This window comes from Oncorhynchus kisutch, linkage group LG3 (assembly GCF_002021735.2).
Source record: "Oncorhynchus kisutch isolate 150728-3 linkage group LG3, Okis_V2, whole genome shotgun sequence".
Classification (NCBI taxonomy): domain Eukaryota; kingdom Metazoa; phylum Chordata; class Actinopteri; order Salmoniformes; family Salmonidae; genus Oncorhynchus; species Oncorhynchus kisutch.
In genome coordinates, this window is record NC_034176.2 from 1,345,923 (window position 1) to 1,363,646 (window position 17,724).

Sequence of the window (17,724 nt, forward strand, 5' to 3'; positions counted from 1 at the left end):
TACTGTGAAATGCTGAATACAACAGGTGTAGTAGACCTCACAGTGAAATGCTGAATACAACAGGTGTAGTATACCTTACAGTGAAATGCTGAATACAACAGATGTAGTAGACCTTACAGTGAAATGCTGAATACAACAGGTGTAGTATACCTTACAGTGAAATGCTGAATACAACAGATGTAGTAGACCTCACAGTGAAATGCTGAATACAACAGGTGTAGTAGACCTCACAGTGAAATGCTGAATACAACAGGTGTAGTAGACCTTACAGTGAAATGCTGAATACAACAGGTGTAGTAGACCTTACAGTGAAATGCTGAATACAACAGGTGTAGTAGACCTTACAGTGAAATGCTGAATACAACAGGTGTAGTAGACCTTACAGTGAAATGCTGAATACAACAGGTGTAGTAGACCTTACAGTGAAATGCTGAATACAACAGGTGTACTAGACCTTACAGTGAAATGCTGAATACAACAGGTGTAGTAGACCTTACAGTGAAATGCTGAATACAACAGGTGTAGTAGACCTTACAGTGAAATTCCTAATACAACAGGTGTAGTATACCTTACAGTGAAATGCTGAATACAACAGGTGTAGTAGACCTCACAGTGAAATGCTGAATACAACAGGTGTAGTATACCTTACAGTGAAATGCTGAATACAACAGGTGTAGTAGACATCACAGTGAAATGCTGAATATTACAGGTGTAGTAGACCTTACCGTGAAATGCTGAATACAACAGGTGTAGTAGTCCTCACGGTGAAATGCTGAATACAACAGGTATAGTAGACCTTACAGTGAAATGCTGAATACAACAGGTGTAGTAGACCTTACAGTGAAATGCTGAATACAACAGGTGTAGTAGACCTTACAGTGAAATGCTGAATACAACAGGTGTAGTAGACCTCACAGTGAAATGCTGAATACAACAGGTGTAGTAGACCTCACAGTGAAATGCTGAATACAACAGGTGTAGTAGACCTCACAGTGAAATGCTGAATACAACAGGTGTAGTAGACCTCACAGTGAAATGCTGAATACAACAGGTGTAGTAGACCTCACAGTGAAATGCTGAATACAACAGGTGTAGTAGACCTCACAGTGAAATGCTGAATACAACAGGTGTAATAGACCTCACAGTGAAATGCTGAATACAACAGGTGTAGTAGACCTTACAGTGAAATGCTGAATACAACAGGTGTAGTAGACCTCACAGTGAAATGCTTACAAGCCCTTAATGCAGTTCAAAGAAATACAGACAACAAGAGATAAAGAGATAAAAGTAACTAAACAGCAGCAGTGACATGTGTTACCTTTATTTAACCTTTATTTAACCTTTATTTAACTAGGCAAGTCAGTTAAGGACAGATTCTTATTTTCAATGACGGCCTAGGAACAATGGGTTAACTGCCTTGTTCAGGGGCAGAACGACAGATTTGTACCTCGTCAGCTCAGGGATTTGATCTTGCAACCTTTTGGTTACTAGGCTACGCTGCCGCCCCACAATAACAATAGTGAGACTATCTACAGGGGGGTACCGATACAGAGTCAATGTGTGGGGACACCGGTTAGTTGAGGTAGTATGTACATGTAGGTAGAGTTATTAAAGTGACTATACATAGATGACAACAAGCGGTGTAAAGAGGGGGGGGGGGTGCAAATAGTCTGGGTAGCCATTTAATTAGGTGTTCAAGAGTCTTATGGCTTGGGGGTAGAAGCTGTTTAGAAGCCTCTTGAACCTAGACTTGGTGCTCAGGTACCGCTTGCCGTGCGGTAACAGAGAGGACAGTCTATGACTGGGTGGCTGGAGTCTTTGACAATTTTTAGGGCCTTCCTCTGACACCGCCTGGTATAGAGGTCCTGAATGGCAGGAAGGTTGGCCCCAGTGATGTACTGGGCCGTACACACTACCCTCTGTAGTGCCTTGCGGTCAGAGGCCAGCAGTTGCCATTCCAGGCAGTGGTGCAACCAGTGAGGATGCTCTCGATGGTGCAGCTGTTGAACCTTTTGAGGATCTGAGGACCCATGCCAAATCTTTTCAGTCTCCCGAGGGGAAAAAGATTATGTCGTGCCCTCTTCACGACTGTCTCGGTGTGCTTGGACCATGTTTGTTTGAGGGATAGGACATCCTGTTGTGTTTATGATAGTAGCTATATATAGGACTTCCTGTTGTGTTTAGTTGCTATATATAGGACATCCTGTTGTGTTTAAGATAGTAGCTATATATAGGGCGTCCTGTTGCGTTTATGATAGTTGCTATATATAGGGCATCCTGTTGTGTTTACTAGATATATATAGGACTTCCTGTTGTGTTTATGATAGTAGCAATATATAGTATATGCTTGTGTGTATCTGAACGCGAGTAACAATAACCCTCTTTGTGTGTGTTTGTGTGTGTTTGTGTATACATGCCTATGTGCGTCTATCAGAACAGAGACAACTACATCCGTTCATGCCGGCTGCTGCATGACGGGCGGACTCTGATCATAGGAGGCGAGGCTTCCACACTTTCAATCTGGGACCTAGCCTCACCCACCCCGCGTATCAAGGCAGAGCTAACGTCTTCCGCCCCGGCCTGCTACGCCCTCGCCATCTCCCCCGATGCCAAGGTCTGCTTCTCCTGCTGCAGCGACGGGAACATCGCCGTCTGGGACCTCCACAACCAGACACTGGTCAGGTAGGGTCTGGTGTTGACTGACCTAAACAACTAGACACTGGTCAGCTAGGGACTGGTGTTGACCGACCTAAACAATCAGACACTGGTCAGTTAGGGTCTGGAGTTGACCGACCTAAACAACCAGACACTGGTCAGCTAGGGACTCGTGTTGACCGACCTAAACAACCAGACACTGGTCAGCTAGGGACTGGTGTTGACCGACCTAAACAACCAGACACTGATCAAGTAGAGACTGGTGTTGACGGACCTAAACAACCAGACACTGGTCAGCTAGGGACTGGTGTTGACCGACCTAAACAACCAGACACTGGTCAGCTAGGGTCTGGTGTTGACGGACCTAAACAACCAGACACTGGTCAGCTAGGGACTGGTGTTGACCGACCTAAACAACCAGACACTGGTCAGGTAGGGTCTGGAGTTGACCGACCTAAACAACCAGACACTGGTCAGCTAGGGTCTGGTGTTGACGGACCTAAACAACCAGACACTGGTCAGCTAGGGACTGGTGTTGACCGACCTAAACAACCAGACACTGGTCAGGTAGGGTCTGGAGTTGACCGACCTAAACAACCAGACACTGGTCAGCTAGGGACTGGTGTTGACCGACCTAAACAACCAGACACTGGTCAGCTAGGGTCTGGTGTTGACCGACCTAAACAACCAGACACTGGTCAGCTAGGGACTGGTGTTGACCGACCTAAACAACCAGACACTGGTCAGCTAGGGTCTGGATTTGACCGACCTAAACAACCAGACACTGGTCAGCTAGGGACTGGTGTTGACCGACCTAAACAACCAGACACTGGTCAGCTAGGGACTGGATTTGACCGACCTAAACAACCAGACACTGGTCAGCTAGGGTCTGGTGTTGACCGACCTAAACAACCAGACACTGGTCAGCTAGGGACTGGTGTTGACCGACCTAAACAACCAGACACTGGTCAGCTAGGGTCTGGTGTTGACCAACCTAAACCTAAACAACGGGTGCTTCTTGACTTTTGTGTATGTTATGTTACTTCCATATTGATTGTGTTTTTTCAGTACTGATGTGCTACTGTGTGTTATTGTGTGTTGTGTTATTGTGTGTTGTGTGTTGTTGTGTGTTCTTGTGTCATTGTGTGTTCTTGTGTCATTGTGTGTTCTTGTGTTATTGTGTGTTGTGTCATTATTGTGTTTTACTGTGTGTGTAGGCAGTTCCAAGGCCATACGGACGGGGCTAGCTGTATAGATATCTCTCACGATGGGACCAAGCTGTGGACAGGAGGTCTGGACAACACCGTACGCTCCTGGGACCTGAGGGAGGGACGGCAGCTACGTCAGCACGACTTCACCTCACAGGTACACACACAGTCCCCCTGACTCCCCAACACTTTCACACACACTTCCTGTTTTGTAATGCGTGTGTTGTGTGTCCTCCAGATCTTCTCTCTAGGGTACTGTCCTACAGGGGAGTGGTTAGCTGTAGGGATGGAGAACAGTCATGTAGAGGTGCTCCACGTCACCAAGCCAGAGAAATACCAGCTACATCTCCATGAGAGCTGTGTCCTCTCCCTCAGGTTTGCTCACTGTGGTACGTACAGGCCTGGCTGTCTGCTGTCTGACTGGCTGCCTGGCTGGCTGCTGTCTGACTGGCTGGCTGGCTGCCTGGCTGGCTGTCTGACTGGCTGCTTGCTGTCTGACTGGCTGTCTGGCTGTTGTCTGACTATCTGTCTGCCAGTCTGACTGTCTGTATGACTGTCTGTCTGACTGGCTGACTGGCTGTCTGGCTGCTGTCTGACTGGCTGCCTGGCTGCTTGCTGTCTGACTGTCTGTCTGGCTGTTGTCTGACTATCTGGCTGCCAGTCTGTCTGTCTGACTGCCTGGCTGACTGGCTGGCTGCCAGTCTGTCTGTCTGTCTGTCTGACTGGCTGACTGTCTGGCTGACTGGCTGCCTGGCTGCCTGCTGTCTGACTGCCTGGCTGTCTGACTGTCTGGCTGTCTGACTGGCTCCCTGACTGCCTGCTGTCTGACTGGCTGCCTGGCTGCTGGCTGACTGGCTGCCTGGCTGCCTGCTGTCTGACTGCCTGGCTGTCTGACTGTCTGTCTGACTGGCTCCCTGCTGTCTGACTGGCTGCCTGGCTGCCTGCTGTCTGGCTGTCTGTCTGGCTGGCTGGCCGGCTGGCTGTCTGACTGGCTGCCTGACGGTCTGCCTGCTGTCTGACTGGCTGCCTGCCTGCCTGTCTGACTGTCTGCCTGCCTGGCTATCTAGCTGTCTGCATATCTGTCTATCTATTCGTCTGTTTAGTCTCTATTCAACAGCGTGTTTCTTGCCAGAAACGTATTGTGTTTGACCTATTGCCATAGAAACATATTGTGTTTTACCTATTGCCATAGAAACGTATTGTGTTTGACCTATTGCCATAGAAATGTATTGTGTTTGACCTATTGCCATAGAAACGTATTGTGTTTGACCTATTGCCATAGAAACGTATTGTGTTTGATGTATTGCTTTAGAAACGTATTGTGTTTGATGTATTGCCATAGAAACGTATTGTATTTGATGTATTGCCATAGAAACGTGTTATGTTTGATGTATCGTGGCAATACGTTTCTAAGGCAATACATCAAACACAATACTTTTTAAGGCAATATGTCAAACACAATACGTTTCTATGGCAATACATCAAACACAATATGTTTCTATGGCAATACATCAAACACAATACGTTTCTATGGCAATACATCAAACACAATACTTTTTAAGGCAATATGTCAAACACAATACATTTCTATGGCAATACATCAAACACAATACGTTTCTATGGCAATACATCAAACACAATACATTTCTATGGCAATACATCAAACACAATACATTTCTATGGCAATACGTTTCTAAGATAGAAACATATTGTGTTTGACCTATTGTCATAAAAAAGTATTGTGTTTGACGTATTGCTGATTCCTGATTGTGATGGTCTCTGTAGGTAAATGGTTTGTGATAGTCTCATCTCTCTCTGTAGGTAAATGGTTTGTGATAGTCTCATCTCTCTCTGTAGGTAAATGGTTTGTGATAGTCTCATCTCTCTCTGTAGGTAAATGGTTTGTGATGGTCTCATCTCTCTCTGTAGGTAAATGGTTTGTGATGGTCTCATCTCTCTCTGTAGGTAAATGGTTTGTGATAGTCTCATCTCTCTCTGTAGGTAAATGGTTTGTGATAGTCTCATCTCTCTCTGTAGGTAAATGGTTTGTGATGGTCTCATCTCTCTCTGTAGGTAAATGGTTTGTGATAGTCTCATCTCTCTCTGTAGGTAAATGGTTTGGGATGGTCTCATCTCTCTCTGTAGGTAAATGGTTTGTGATAGTCTCATCTCTCTCTGTAGGTAAATGGTGTATGATCTCTCTCTCTGCAGGTAAATGGTTTGTGAGTACCGGGAAAGACAACCTGCTGAACGCATGGAGAACCCCTTACGGAGCCAGCATATTCCAGGTGAATAGTTCACACTGGTTGTATGACTGACAGTTGTATGGCTGACTGACTTCAGTTCTGATACAAAGGAGTTTTTCTGCCATTTTCTTTTTGACAATCATGTGGTTTTGCTTCTCTCCTTCTATCCTCCCATTCTCTCTCTCTCCCTCCTCCCCCTCTCTCTCCCTCCATCCTCCCCCTCTCTCTCCTCCTCCCTCTCTCTCTCTGTCCCCTTCTCTATCTCCTACCCCCTCTCCCTCCAGTCTAAGGAGTCATCCTCAGTGCTAAGCTGTGACATCTCTGGGGATGACAAGTACATTGTGACTGGCTCTGGAGACAAGAAGGCCACCGTCTATGAGGTCATCTACTAGACCCCTGACATTGACTTGTCCGAGGGTATTTTGTCTGTCCTGTGATGTAGTTTTGCCTGAAAACGGACAACTTCCTAATATGGATTCCGTACACCATCCTCTCCCCCCAGTGCCCCCACCCCAGGACTGATATGGATTCCGTACTGCACCCCTCACCTCTAACCCCTGACCTGGATGTGGACCAATCAAAATGCCTGAACAGAACAGAACCAAATACTGGAGACTTTTCTTCTTCTGACTGTTTTGTTTTCTATCGAACCAAATGACTTTTCTAACACTTGTTTCCACGAAGACGAATGAAGCCTCGTCTAGGAGTCCAGATAGAGGGGACATTCTGGAATGATAAAATATGACAAAACGCCAAAATATCGTCCCTTGTATCACACCAGGAAATGACATTTTTCCTGATGCTTTTCTCAACACCCGGAGAAACTGCTGGTTGTCATCAGAACTTGTAAACAAGGCTGCATGGTATTTATCTTAATGACTTAATGATCTTAGTGACTCCATGCAGCCACTGGCAACGTCCAGGATAGGTTTTCCTGGAACCGCTTGTGGATTTGATAGCTCTCCTGACATGGCTGATTCAATCGGGCCCTAAAATGCCTTTCAAATGAGCGGTTGGACTAGTAGTGTCAGACTACCTAAGACAGGACAGTCGAGGCAGCTTGTAAACTTTCAGAAATGCCTTGAAATAACTTGTTCTGTATATTCCTCAGTTCACACTGAAATACTTTTTTAAGGCTTGGTGTTCAATCACATTCTCAACTCCAAATAAAGAGTCCTATCTGAATGTTAAACACAGTTAGCCGATGAACTTATTGACCTGAGAAAGACAGTAAGCTGATTAACTTATTGACCTGAGAAAGACAGTTAGCTGGTGAACTTATTGACCTGAGAAAGACAGTTAGCAGATGAACTTATTGACCTGAGAAAGACAGTTAGCTGGTGAACTTATTGACCTGAGAAAGACAGTTAGCAGATGAACTTATTGACCTGAAAAAGACAGTTAGCCAAGGAACTTATTGACCTGAGAAAGACAGTTAGCTAATGAACTTATTGACCTGAAAAAGACAGTTAGCCAAGGAACTTATTGACCTGAGAAAGAGTTAGCCAATGAACTTATTGACCTGAGAAAGACAGTTAGCCGATGAACTTATTGACCTGAGAAAGACAGTTAGCTAATGAACTTATTGACCTGAAAAAGACAGTTAGCCAAGGAACTTATTGACCTGAGAAAGACAGTTAGCAGATGAACTTATTGACCTGAGAAAGACAGTTAGCCAAGGAACTTATTGACCTGAGAAAGACAGTTAGCCGAGGAACTTATTGACCTGAGAAAGAGTTAGCCAATGAACTTATTGACCTGAGAAAGACAGTTAGCCGATGAACTTATTGACCTGAGAAAGTCGGGTAGCTGATGAACTTATTGACCTGAGAAAGACAGTTAGCCGATGAACTTATTGACCTGAGAAAGACAGTTAGCCGATGAACTTATTGACCTGAGAAAGACAGTTAGCCGATGAACTTATTGACCTGAGAAAGACAGTTAGCTGGTGAACTTATTGACCTGGGAAAGACAGTTAACCGATGAACTTATTGACCTGAGAAAGACAGTAAGCTGATTAACTTATTGACCTGAGAAAGACAGTTAGCTGGTGAACTTATTGACCTGAGAAAGACAGTTAGCAGATGAACTTATTGACCTGAGAAAGACAGTTAGCTGGTGAACTTATTGACCTGAGAAAGAGTTAGCCAATGAACTTATTGACCTGAGAAAGACAGTTAGCCGATGAACTTATTGACCTGAGAAAGACAGTTAGCTAATGAACTTATTGACCTGAAAAAGACAGTTAGCCAAGGAACTTATTGACCTGAGAAAGACAGTTAGCAGATGAACTTATTGACCTGAGAAAGACAGTTAGCCAAGGAACTTATTGACCTGAGAAAGACAGTTAGCCGAGGAACTTATTGACCTGAGAAAGAGTTAGCCAATGAACTTATTGACCTGAGAAAGACAGTTAGCCGATGAACTTATTGACCTGAGAAAGTCGGGTAGCTGATGAACTTATTGACCTGAGAAAGACAGTTAGCCGATGAACTTATTGACCTGAGAAAGACAGTTAGCCGATGAACTTATTGACCTGAGAAAGACAGTTAGCCGATGAACTTATTGACCTGAGAAAGACAGTTAGCTGGTGAACTTATTGACCTGGGAAAGACAGTTAACCGATGAACTTATTGACCTGAGAAAGACAGTAAGCTGATTAACTTATTGACCTGAGAAAGACAGTTAGCTGGTGAACTTATTGACCTGAGAAAGACAGTTAGCAGATGAACTTATTGACCTGAGAAAGACAGTTAGCTGGTGAACTTATTGACCTGAGAAAGACAGTTAGCAGATGAACTTATTGACCTGAAAAAGACAGTTAGCCAAGGAACTTATTGACCTGAGAAAGACAGTTAGCAGATGAACTTATTGACCTGAGAAAGACAGTTAGCCAAGGAACTTATTGACCTGAGAAAGACAGTTAGCCGAGGAACTTATTGACCTGAGAAAGAGTTAGCCAATGAACTTATTGACCTGAGAAAGACAGTTAGCCGATGAACTTATTGACCTGAGAAAGTCGGGTAGCTGATGAACTTATTGACCTGAGAAAGACAGTTAGCCGATGAACTTATTGACCTGAGAAAGACAGTTAGCCGATGAACTTATTGACCTGAGAAAGACAGTTAGCCGATGAACTTATTGACCTGAGAAAGACAGTTAGCTGGTGAACTTATTGACCTGGGAAAGACAGTTAACCGATGAACTTATTGACCTGAGAAAGACAGTTAGCTGATGAACTTATTGACCTGAGAAAGACAGTTAGCTGGTGAACTTATTGACCTGAGAAAGACAGTTAGCCGGTGAACTTATTGACCTGAGAAAGACAGTTAGCTGGTGAACTTATTGACCTGAGAAAGACAGTTAGCCGGTGAACTTATTGACCTGAGAAAGATAGTTAGCTGATGAACTTATTGGCCTGAGAAAGACAGTTAGCTGATGAACTTATTGACCTGAGAAAGACAGTTAGCTGGTGAACTTATTGACCTGAGAAAGATGTTATAACGCTGCTTCTGCTGATCTGGTTGAGCATCTGTCTGATTGACATCTGTCAGTCATTAGAGAGATTGTCCATGATGATACTAGTGTAACATAGAAGTCCGACAGTGGAAAGAAACTGCCTGTTGTTAGTTAAGCTAATTTCTTTCATACAAAATGCCTTTTGTCAGTTTTTCCATGTCTGAATTTATTAAAATGTTCTGTGGTAAAGATGTTTTGTGTGGCTGTTTTTTTCTCCCACCTTTCTCTCAGTGGTCTCCACGTTCCTCGATACTAAATCTATCCCCCTAAGATTGGATAAATCAGGGGTGGACAATCGAGTTAATGGCTGTGCAGGTTTTTGCTTCAGCCTGCTTTAACAAAACAAGTTAATTTAATCAGGTTTGTATGATTAGGCCTGGGTCGAAGAAAAAGCTTGCGATGAGCTGTCAAAACCTGCTTTGTCTCAGTATAGTTACATACCAACCTACCACTCTCTGTCCTTGTCAAAGGGAAAGCTTAACTACCTAGTATAGGCATATTGTTATCCACGTTGGCACCAACGATGTTAGGATAAAACAGTCAGAGATCACCAAGTGCAACCAAGTGTCTCTGGCCCCCTCCTAGTTAGGGGGAGTGATGAGCTCTACAGCAGAGTCTCACAACTCAATCACTGGTTGAAACCTGTTTTCTGCCCCTCCCCAAAAATATAATTTGTAGATAATTGGCCCTCTTTCTGGGACTCACCCACAAACAGGACCAAGCCTGGTGCTCTCATCTTATCTACCAACATAGACAGGGCTCTAACTCCTCTAGCTCCACAATGAGATAGGGTGCAGGCCAGGCAGCAGGCTGTTAGCCAGCCTGTCAGCATAGTGGAGTCTGCTACTAGCACAGTCAGTGTAGTCAGCTCAGCTATCCCCATTGTTGACTTCTGTGATCGAAAAAGCCTTGGTTTCATGCATGTCAACATCAGAAGCCTCCTCCCTAAGTTTGTCTTACTCACTGCTTTAGCACACTCTGCTAACCCTGATGTCCTTGCTGTGTCTGAATCCTGGCTCAGGAAGGCCACCAAAAATTCAGAGATTTCCATACCCAACTATAACATCTTCCGTCAAGATAGAACTGCCAAAGGGGGAGGAGTTGCAGTTTACTGCAGAGATAGCCTGCAAAGTAATGTCATACTTTCCAGGTCCATACCCAAACAGTTCGAACTACTAATTTTTATTTCTCCAGAAATAAGTCTCTCACGGTTGCCGCCTGCTACCGACCCCCCTCAGCTCCCAGCTGTGCCCTGGACACCATTTGTGAATTGATCGCCCCCCATCTAGCTTCAGAGTTTGTTCTGTTAGGTGACCTAAACTGGGATATGCTTAACACCCCGCCAGTCCTACAATCTAAGCTAGATGCCCTCAATCTCACACAAATCATCAAGGAACCCACCAGGTACAACCCTAACTCTGTAAACAAGGGCACCCTCATAGACGTCATCCTGACCAACTGGCCCTCCAAATACCCCTCCGCTGTCTTCAACCAGGATCTCAGCGATCACTGCCTCATTGCCTGTATCCGCTACGGAGCCGCAGTCAAACGACCACCCCTCATCACTGTCAAACGCTCCCTAAAACACTTCTGTGAGCAGGCCTTTCTAATCGACCTGGCCCGGGTATCCTGGAAGGACATTGACCTCATCCCGTCAGTTGAGGATGCCTGGTCATTCTTTAAAAGTAACTTCCTCACCATTTTAGATAAGCAGCTCCGTTCAAAAAATGCAGAACTAAGAACAGATACAGCCCTTGGTTCACCCCAGACCTGACTGCCCTCGACCAGCACAAAAACATCCTGTGGCGGACTGCAATAGCATCGAATAGTCCCCGTGATATGCAACTGTTCAGGGAAGTCCGGAACCAATACACGCAGGCAGTCAGGAAAGCTAAGGCCAGCTTCTTCAGGCAGAAGTTTGCATCCTGTAGCTCCAACTCCAAAAAGTTCTGGGACACTGTGAAGTCCATGGAGAACAAGAGCACCTCCTCCCAGCTGCCCACTGCACTGAGGCTAGGTAACACGGTCACCACTGATAAATCCATGATTATCGAAAACTTCAACAAGCATTTCTCAACGGCTGGCCATGCCTTCCGCCTGGCTACTTCAACCTCGGCCAACAGCTCCGCCCCCCCCCCCGCAGCTCCTCGCCCAAGCCTCTCCAGGTTCTCCTTTACCCAAATCCAGATAGCAGATGTTCTGAAAGAGCTGCAAAACCTGGACCCGTACAAATCAGCTGGGCTTGACAATCTGGACCCTCTATTTCTGAAACTATCTGCCACCATTGTCGCAACCCCTATTACCAGCCTGTTCAACCTCTCTTTCATCTCGTCTGAGATCCCCAAGGATTGGAAAGCTGCCGCAGTCATCCCCCTCTTCAAAGGGGGAGACACCCTGGACCCAAACTGTTACAGACCTATATCCATCCTGCATTTCGTTCCAGTACTCTGCTGCCTGTGACTGGAACGAATTGCAAAAATCGCTGAAGTTGGAGACTTTTATCTCCCTCACCAACTTCAAATATCAGCTATCTGAGCAGCTAACCGATCGTTGCAGCTGTACATAGTCTATTGGTAAATAGCCCACCCTTTTCACCTACCTCATCCCCATACTGTTTTTATTTATTTACTTTTCTGCTCTTTTGCACACCAATATCTCTACCTGTACATTCATCACTCCAGTGTTAATCTGCAAAATTGTCATTATTTGCCTACCTCCTCATGCCTTTTGCACACATTGTATATAGACCCCCCCTTTGTTTTCTACTGTGTTATTGACTTGTTAATTGTTTACTCCATGTGTAACTCTTTGTTGTCTGCTCACACTGCTATGCTTTATCTTGGCCAGGTCGCAGTTGCAAATGAGAACTTGTTCTCAACTAGCCTACCTGGTTAAATAAAGGTGAAAATAAAATAAATTGAGACCGTGTCTGTGCCTCGACCTAGGTTGGGCAAAACTAAACATGGCGGTGTTCGCCTTAGCAATCTCACTAGAATGAAGACCTCCTCCATTTCTGCCATTATTGAAAGAGATTGTGATACCTCACATCTCAAAATAGGGCAACTTAATGTTAGATCCCTTACTTACAAGGCAGTTATAGTCAATGAACTAATCACTGATCATAATCTTGATGTGATTGGCCTGACTGAAACATGGCTTAAGCCTGATGTCACGCCCTGGCCATAGAGAGGCTTTTATTCTCTATTTTGGTAAGGCCAGGGTGTGACTAGGGTGGGCATTCTAGTTTCCTTATTACTGTTTTCTATTTCTTCGGGTTCTCAATCAGAGGTGGGTGTCTATCGTTGTCTCTGATTGGGAATCATACTTAGGTAGCCTTTTTTCCTTTCGCATTTGTGGGTAGTTATTTTTGTTAGTGGCACTATTGGCCAAGTTAAGCTTTAAGGTCGTTTCCTTGTTTTGTTGGCTACATTCATTTCAAATAAAAATAAATATACGCTCATCACGCTGCGCTTTGGTCCAGTCATTTCCAGGAAGAGGATCGTGACAGAACTACCCACCACAAACGGACCAAGCAGCGTGGTAAGGAGGAGCAGCGTTTTCTGTACTCATGGACTTGGGAGGAAATCCTGGACGGTAAAGGATCCTGGAGGCAGGCTGGGAAATATGGTATAAGGAGGCAAGTCATCGAAGCATGAGAGGCAGCCCCCCATTTTTTTGGGGGGGAGGCACACGGGGAGATTGGCGGAGTCAGGTTATAGACCTGAGCCAACTCCCCGTGCTTAATGCGGGGAGCAAATTACCGGGCACCGTGTTATGCGGTAAAGCGCACCGTTTCTCCGGTGCGCATGCACAGCCCGGTGCGCATGCACAGCCCGGTGCTCTCGGAGCCAGTGCCACGCTAGAGTGGGCATCCAGCCAGGGCGGATTGTGCCAGCTCAGCGCTCTTGGTCTCCAGTGCGCCGTTTCGGCCCAGGGTATCCTGCGCCAACTCTGCGCACTGGGTCTCTGGTGCGCTGTGACTGCTCAGTGCGTCAGTGCGTCAGTGCCTCCAGTAGGTCTCCCCAGCCTGGTGAGTCCTGTGCCTGCTCCACGGGCCAGTCTGGGGCCTCCAGCGACGGCAGCGAGGGCCTCCAGTCCAGGGCCCGCAACGAGGGTCCCCAGTCCGTGGCCCACAACGAGGGTCCCCAGTCCGGGGCCCGCAACGAGGGTCTCCAGTCCGTGGCCCGCAACGAGGCTCCCCGGTCCGGGGCCCGCAACGAGGGTCTCCAGTCCGTGGCCCGCAACGAGGGTCCCCAGTCCGGGGCCCGCAACAAGGATCCCCAGTCTGGGGCCCGCAGTTTTCATATTTTGAGCTTCTAGTCATGAAATCTATGCAGCCTATTAAATCACTTTTTATAGCTACTGTTTACAGGCCTCCTGGGCCATATACAGTGTTCCTCACTGAGTTCCCTGAATTCCTATCGGATCTTGTAGTCATGGCAGATAATATTTGCATTTTTGGTGACTCTAATATTCACATGGAAAAGTCCACAGACCCACTCCAAAAGCCTTTCGAAGCCATCATCAACTCAGTGGGTTTTGTCCAACATATCTCCAGACCTACTCATTGGCACAGTTATACCCTGGATCTAGTTTTGTCCCGTTATTTTTTAAACTGTCGCAAAGCTAACTAAAACGCAGCATTTCCCAAGAGAGGATGGCTTTCACTTCAGCAGTTATAATGAACTTCTGAATGAACTTCTTAGATGAAAATATCATGATCATTAGAAAGCAAATTACAGACTCCTCTTTGAATCTGCATATTTCTCCAAATCTCAGTTGTCCTGAGTCTGCACAACACTGCCAGGACCTAGGATCAATAGAGACACTCATGTTTTTTCAGCCTATATCGAATCTCCCACCCCTCTCAATTTTATTTGAAAAAAGCTGTTGCGTAGCAACTCACTGCCTTCCTGAAGACAAACAATGTATACGAAATGCTTCAGTCTGGTTTTAAACCCCATCATAGCACTGAGACTGCACTTGTGAAGGTGGTAAATGACCTTTAAATGGCGTCAGACCGAGGCTCTGTGTCTGTCCTCGTGGTCCTAGACCTAAGTGCTACTTTTGACACCATCGATCACCACATTCTTTTAGAGAGATTAGAAACCCAAACTGGTCTACACCAGGCCTGGGTAATTATTTACCATGGAGGGCAACATTAGGATATATGTTTGCCATCGCGAGCCAGAATCATATTACAGGACATCATGTGTATGACTGTGTTGACAGAGATGGCCGCCTCACTTCGCGTTCTAGGAAACTTTGCAGTATTTCGTTTTTTAATGTATTATTTCACTGTTACCCCAGGAAATCTGAAGTCTTATTACATACAGCCGGGAAGAACTATTGGATATAAGAGAGACGTCAACTTACCAGCACTACGACCAAGAATACGACTTTCCCGAAGCGGATCCTTTGTCCGAACCACCCAGAGCATTTGAACTGATTCCAAAGGCTGACCCAAAACAACGCCTTAGGAGAAGAGGCAGACGGTGTCACGACCTGACCATAGAGAGCCCTAGGTGGGGTTTCTAGGTATTATATTTCTATGTTGGTGTGTGTGTATGGTTCCCAATTGGAGGCAGCTGATGATCATTGCCTCTAATTAGGGATCATACTTAGTGTGTCCTTTTTTACTACCTGCAATGTGGGATATTGTTTTGTATTAGTGCCTATGTGAGCTACATGGTTCACGATCGTTATATCTTTCTTGTTTTGGAAGTTTCACTATCATTAAAATGTGGAACTCTACTCACGCTGCGCCTTGGTCCAATTATTCATACGATGGTCGTGACAGACGGAGCGGTCTTCTGGTCAGAATTCAGGGGCACTACCCACTGCTTCCGAGTATATTACTCGCTAATGTCCAGTCTCTAGATAACAAGGTAGACAAAATTAGAGCAAGGGTTGCTTTCCAGAGAGACACCTGGGATTGTAACTCTGTTTCACGGAAACATGGTCTCTCAGGATATGCTGTCGGAGTCGGTACAGCCACCTGGATTCTTTGTGCGTCGCGCCGACAGGGATAAACATCTCTCCGGAAAGAAGAAGGGCTGGGGTGTATGTTTCATGATTAACATTTCACGGTGTAATTGTAACAACATACAGGAACGCAAGTTATTTTGTTTACCTGAACTAGAAATCCTCACAATCAAATGCCGACTGTATTATCTCCCAACGAAATGATCCTCGGTTATTGTCATAGCCGTGTATATCCCCCTCAAGCCGATACCAAGGATGGCCCTCAGGAAACCATATATCCTGAGGCTGCATTTATTGTAGCTGGGGATTTTAACAAAGCAAATTGAGAACAAGGCCACCTAAATTCTATCAGCATATTGACTGTAGCACTCACGCTGGAAAAACACTGGGCCATTGTTACTCTAACATCCGGGCCCTCCCCTCCACCCTCCTTTCTGCAAATCTGACCATGACTCCATTTTGCTCCTCACTTCCTATAGGAAGAAACTCAAACAGGATGTACCCGTGCTAAGGACTATTCAACGCTGGTCTGACCAATCGTAATCCACGCTTAAAGATTGAATTGATCATGCGGACTGGGATATGTTCCCGGGTCAGAGAATAATGTCAACGTATACGGTGATTCGGTGAGTGAGTTTATAAGGAAGTGTTTAGGAGATGTTGTACCTACTGTGACTATTAAAACCTACCCTAGGAAACAACACCTCCACTTCGCTGATCCTCAACACTGGGGCCCCACAAGGGTGCATGCGAGACAGCCTACAGGGAGGGGTTGAGGGAGGGGTTGAGGGCACTCGGAGTGTGGTGTCAGGAAAACGTCAACAAAACAAAGGAGATGATCGTGGACTTCAGGAAACATTGTGGACTTCAGGAAACAGCAGAGGGAGCACCCCCCCCATCCACATTGAAAGGACAGCAGTGGAGAAGGTGAAAAAATTTAAGTTCCTCTGCGTACACATCACAGACAAACTGAATTGGTCCACCCACACAGACAGCGTGGTGAAGAAGGCTCAGCAGCGCCTCTTCAACCTAAGGAGGCTGAAGACATTTGGCTTAAACCCTCACAAACCTTTACAGATGCACAATCAAGAGCATCCTGTCAGGCTGTATCACCGCCTGGTACAGCTACTGCTCCGTCCACAACCGCAAGGCTCTCCAGAGGGTGGTGTGGTCTGCACAACGCATCACTAACACAGAGAAGCTGCTGCCAACATACAGACTTGAAATCATTCGTCACTTTAATAATGTTTTCATATCTTGCATCACTCATCTCATATGTATATACTATATTTTATACCATCTATTGCATCTTGCCTATGCCGCTCTGTCATTGCTCATCCATATATTTATATATTATTATCCCATTCCTTTACAAGATTGTGTGTATTAGGTTTTGTTGTGTAATCGTTAGATATTACCTGTTAGATATTACTGCACTGTCAGGACTAGAAGCATTTCTCTACACTCACAATAACATCTTCTAACCATGTGTATGTGACCAATAAAGCTTGATTTGATGTATCTACTGTAAATCCCGTCCAGATATGCTACTTATTTGACACACTCTCCTTTTGGTTGGTATTTTCATGATTGAACATGCAATGAACGACACGGAGGGAAAAGTACACTGAGCATTCAGCACCAAGGACAGAACTCTTGTTAACGGGTATGCACCAAAACACAAAGAGTAACATTACATTTAAACTACTCAATCAGTGAAGTCTCTGATGGGCATTGACTAGAGCAGTGAAGTCAGGTATCATTTCGGACATCGCTATGCGCAGGATTGCTGAGAGGTGAGAGTCAGTAAGAGATGATCTGTGCCTTGACTTGTTATATGAAAATGTCTGTCCACACACATAGGTTCACCCAAACAGTACAAACATCTTCTGAGCATGACTCCTAATCTTTGGAAAGTTGTGTTCATCGAGAGATGCATAGAACCTTGTCAATGACATTGTTCTGAATAGGTCTCCAATCACTGCATCAGACTGAAGATCGATAAGCTCAAGTTGCAGGTCACTGGGAGCGTTATCCACATTGAAGGTGAAAGGAAAGGAAACCAACAGGATGTCATTTTCCAACACTTTGAAATCCTCAAAACAATGAGA

The 17,724-nt window shown here is 45.4% G+C and overlaps 1 protein-coding gene across 1 annotated transcript in view; it reads left to right on the plus strand.

Moving 5' to 3' along the window:
• Positions 1 to 9,813, plus strand: part of LOC109885337 (transducin-like enhancer protein 4) — a 110,478-nt gene extending 100,665 nt beyond the window's left edge. Inside the window, exons 16-20 of the mRNA XM_031816507.1 lie at positions 2,435 to 2,682; positions 3,873 to 4,020; positions 4,102 to 4,252; positions 6,075 to 6,151; positions 6,394 to 9,813. Coding sequence (XP_031672367.1) covers positions 2,435 to 2,682; positions 3,873 to 4,020; positions 4,102 to 4,252; positions 6,075 to 6,151; positions 6,394 to 6,501 — 732 coding nt within the window. The 3' untranslated portion in view covers positions 6,502 to 9,813. The remainder of the gene's footprint in view (positions 1 to 2,434; positions 2,683 to 3,872; positions 4,021 to 4,101; positions 4,253 to 6,074; positions 6,152 to 6,393) is intronic.
• Positions 9,814 to 17,724: the final 7,911 nt, after the last annotated feature.